At 54.7% G+C, this 3030-nt stretch overlaps 1 protein-coding gene across 1 annotated transcript in view; it reads left to right on the top strand.

Moving 5' to 3' along the window:
• Positions 1-311: 311 nt before the first annotated feature.
• Positions 312-3030, top strand: part of LOC112548934 (nicotinamide N-methyltransferase-like) — a 3585-nt gene continuing 866 nt past the window's right edge. Inside the window, exon 1 of the mRNA XM_025195738.1 lies at positions 312-772. Coding sequence (XP_025051523.1) covers positions 312-772 — 461 coding nt within the window. The remainder of the gene's footprint in view (positions 773-3030) is intronic.

Genomic DNA, 3030 nt, shown 5'->3' with positions numbered 1-3030 from the left:
GCATCCTGTTCCTAAATGATTTTCCTTGCCCTTTCCCTTCCTAAGCTGAAAAATACAGCAGGCAGCCAAGTAGGTAAAGCCTGTCCTGCATCAGTCTGGACAAAGTCCCATGCTGAACTGCTTTAGGATAGGTAAAGACTAACCCAACCATGTTTAGAGGCCTGCCCTGACACCAGGGGCCCAGAGCAGTGGGTGCTGTGCAAAAACCCAGGAAGCAATTGTCCTGACCCCATGTCTGTACAGTCAGAATAGATGGGACAGGCTCCTTATTCCCGCTGAGCATGCCTGAAACACCCCGGGGGGGTTCACTGATGCATCCCAAATCCTTCAAGGCCTCTGTGGTACATGGAAATCAAAGCCCTGCATCCTTGCTGAGACCTGAAAAGCCCAGCTCCTGTCTGTGCAAAGGCTGGCATCGGGTCACTGCTGGAGCAGCACCCATCCAGTGCACCAGCCACGTGAGGCAGTGTGCAAACAAGGTCATTCCCAGCCAGCCCAACCCCGGGACAGCAGCGATTTCCTTTCCAGTACCAGGTAACACTGCTCCCCCCTGTTCCAACACAGGTGATGTGAAGGGTGACATCCTGATAGATATTGGCAGCGGCCCCACCATTTACCAGCTCCTTTCTGCCTGCGAGAAGTTTAATGAGATCATCGTTTCGGACTATGCGGACCGGAACTGCCAGGAGCTGGAGAAGTGGCTGAAGAAGGGGCCGGGAGCGTTTGATTGGACCCCGGTGGTGAAATACGTGTGCGAGCTGGAGGGACAGAGGTAGGAGGCTTGGCTGCTGACACACCCTTCAAGGGAAGGGGCCTTTCCTTCCTTTTTTTTTTGGAGGGAATGAGGATTTTTGGAGAATCAGTAGGCTAAAGGTGTCAATAGGAAATTAAAACTATTTAATTTGCTAAGGCAGTGACAGAGTTTAAGTTAGCCAAGGGAGCCCAGGACAATAAGAAGTCCTTTAGGTATGTAGGGAGCAGAAGGAAAACACATGGAAGTGCAGGACCCCTGCTTCACGCCTCGGGACAGCTGGTAACGGGCACTCAGGAAAAAAACTGAACCCCTGAATGCCCACTTTGCATCGGTGTTTCACCGGATCAAGGGGAAGGACAAGATACGGCTCATAGGGGACATGCCAGGACTGTTAGCCTCCCCACTATGGGTGCCGAGCGGGTGCAAAACCAACCAGAAAAGCTAGCCATGTATAAATCAGCAGGACCGGATGGACTCCACCCGAGAGTGCTGTAGGAGCCAGCGGAGATCATTGCGGGACCCCTGGCAAAGCTCTTTCAGAAATCGTGGCACACAGGGGAGATCCCTGAGGATTGGAAGAGGGCCAGCATTGTGCCCATCTTCGAGAAGGGGAAGAGGGAGGACCTGGGCAACTATAGGCCAGTCAGCCTCACCTCCATCCCAGGGAAAATCCTGGAAAAACTCATTAGAGAATCTATGTGCGACACGCTCGTGGAGGGTAAGATCCTGAACGACAGCCAGCACGGCTTCGTCGCGGGCAGGTCTTGTCTTACCAATCTCATCTCCTTCTACAACCAGGTCTCTCGCACCTGGACACAGGAGACAAGGTCGATGTTATATACCTCGACTTCCAAAAGACCTTTGATCTAGTATCCCATGGTATCCTTGTGGGAAAACTGGAAGATTGTGGGCTTAAGTGCTCGACAGCTCAGTGGGTGGAAAACTGGCTCCAGGGTCGGGCCCAGAGAGCTCCCATGAATGGATGTGTGTCGTCCTGGCGCGACGTGGGCGGTGGTGTCCCTCAGGGGTCCGTGCTTGGACCGGCGCTTTTCAACATCTTTATCAATGATTTGGGTGTGGGGGTGAAAAGCTCGCTGGCCCAGTTTGCGGACGACACCGAGTCATGGGGCAGCGTGGTCACGCCAAAGGATAGGTTGCAGGTACAGGTGGACCTGGCCAGGCTGGAGAGGTGCGCGGACCAGAACCAGATGAAGTTCAACTCTCAGAAGTGTCAGGTGCTCCATCTGGGGGCAAACCATCCCCAGCAGACCTCAGGCTCGGTGGTGACAATTAGACTTGCACCAGGGCCAAAAGGGACCTAGGGGCAGTGCTCGACCATCGCACGAACATGAGCCGGCAGTGCGATGCTGTGGCCCGTGGGGCAAACACCACACTGCCACTCATATGACCTGGGACTTGCAAGAGAAGCCATACGAGGAGAGGCCGAGGGACTTGGGCCTCTTCAGCCTACAGAAGAGCAGGCTGAGAGGGGACTTGGTAGCAGCTTACCGCTACATCGGGGAGTACATCAAGGGCTCGGTGAACAGCTGTTCACCAGGGCACCCCCGGGGAAGACCAGGAGCAATGGGTACAAACTCCTGGAAGCCGCGTCAGGTGCAAGGCCAGGGAAAACTCCTCCAGAGTCAGGGTGTGCAGACTGTGGAATAAACTCCCCCCAGGGGTGGTGCGCTCACCTACCCTGGACATCTTCAACAGGAGACTGGACGGTCACCTCGCTGGGGTAACATAACCCCAGTTGTCTTTTGTTGTCTTTTCCTGCCTAGTGCAGGGGGCTGCACCCGACCATCTACCAGGTCCCTTGCAGCCCCTGACAGTCTCTGAAAACCCTAGACAACCGCACACTAGATATTTTTGCAGACAACGCAACCTTTCCGGGTGAGTTTCTGTACAATTCCAGCAGAGGGCTCGTGGGCCCTTCGTTCTAGCTCAGCTCTCACCAGCCTCTGTCCCCCGCAGGAGAGGGCTTCCGAACAGGACCTTTATCTCTGCCGCCTTGCAAAGGGCCATGATGTGAATAAGGCAATGCAAATGGGAAACCAGCTGCAGCTGTAGCTACATGCAGCACCTCTAGCAGTTTCTCCTGATGTGATACAGCGGGTGCTGACCAACTCACGTAGCTTTAATCTAGTCTCTCTGGTCCTGGGGTTTCCAGAGCTAAATGCTTCTCATGCTGGCATCTGAGCTCCCCGGAAGCAGCTTTGGGGGTGTCTGCACAGGATGCCCTTGCTCCTCCGGTTTGCAGTGCATATGCACCC

The sequence above is a fragment of the Alligator sinensis genome, unplaced genomic scaffold, assembly GCF_000455745.1.
Source record: "Alligator sinensis unplaced genomic scaffold, ASM45574v1 scaffold1679_1, whole genome shotgun sequence".
NCBI lineage: Eukaryota > Metazoa > Chordata > Crocodylia > Alligatoridae > Alligator > Alligator sinensis.
Note: the sequence above shows the minus strand (reverse complement) of the source record. Positions and strands in the feature narration are given on the sequence as shown.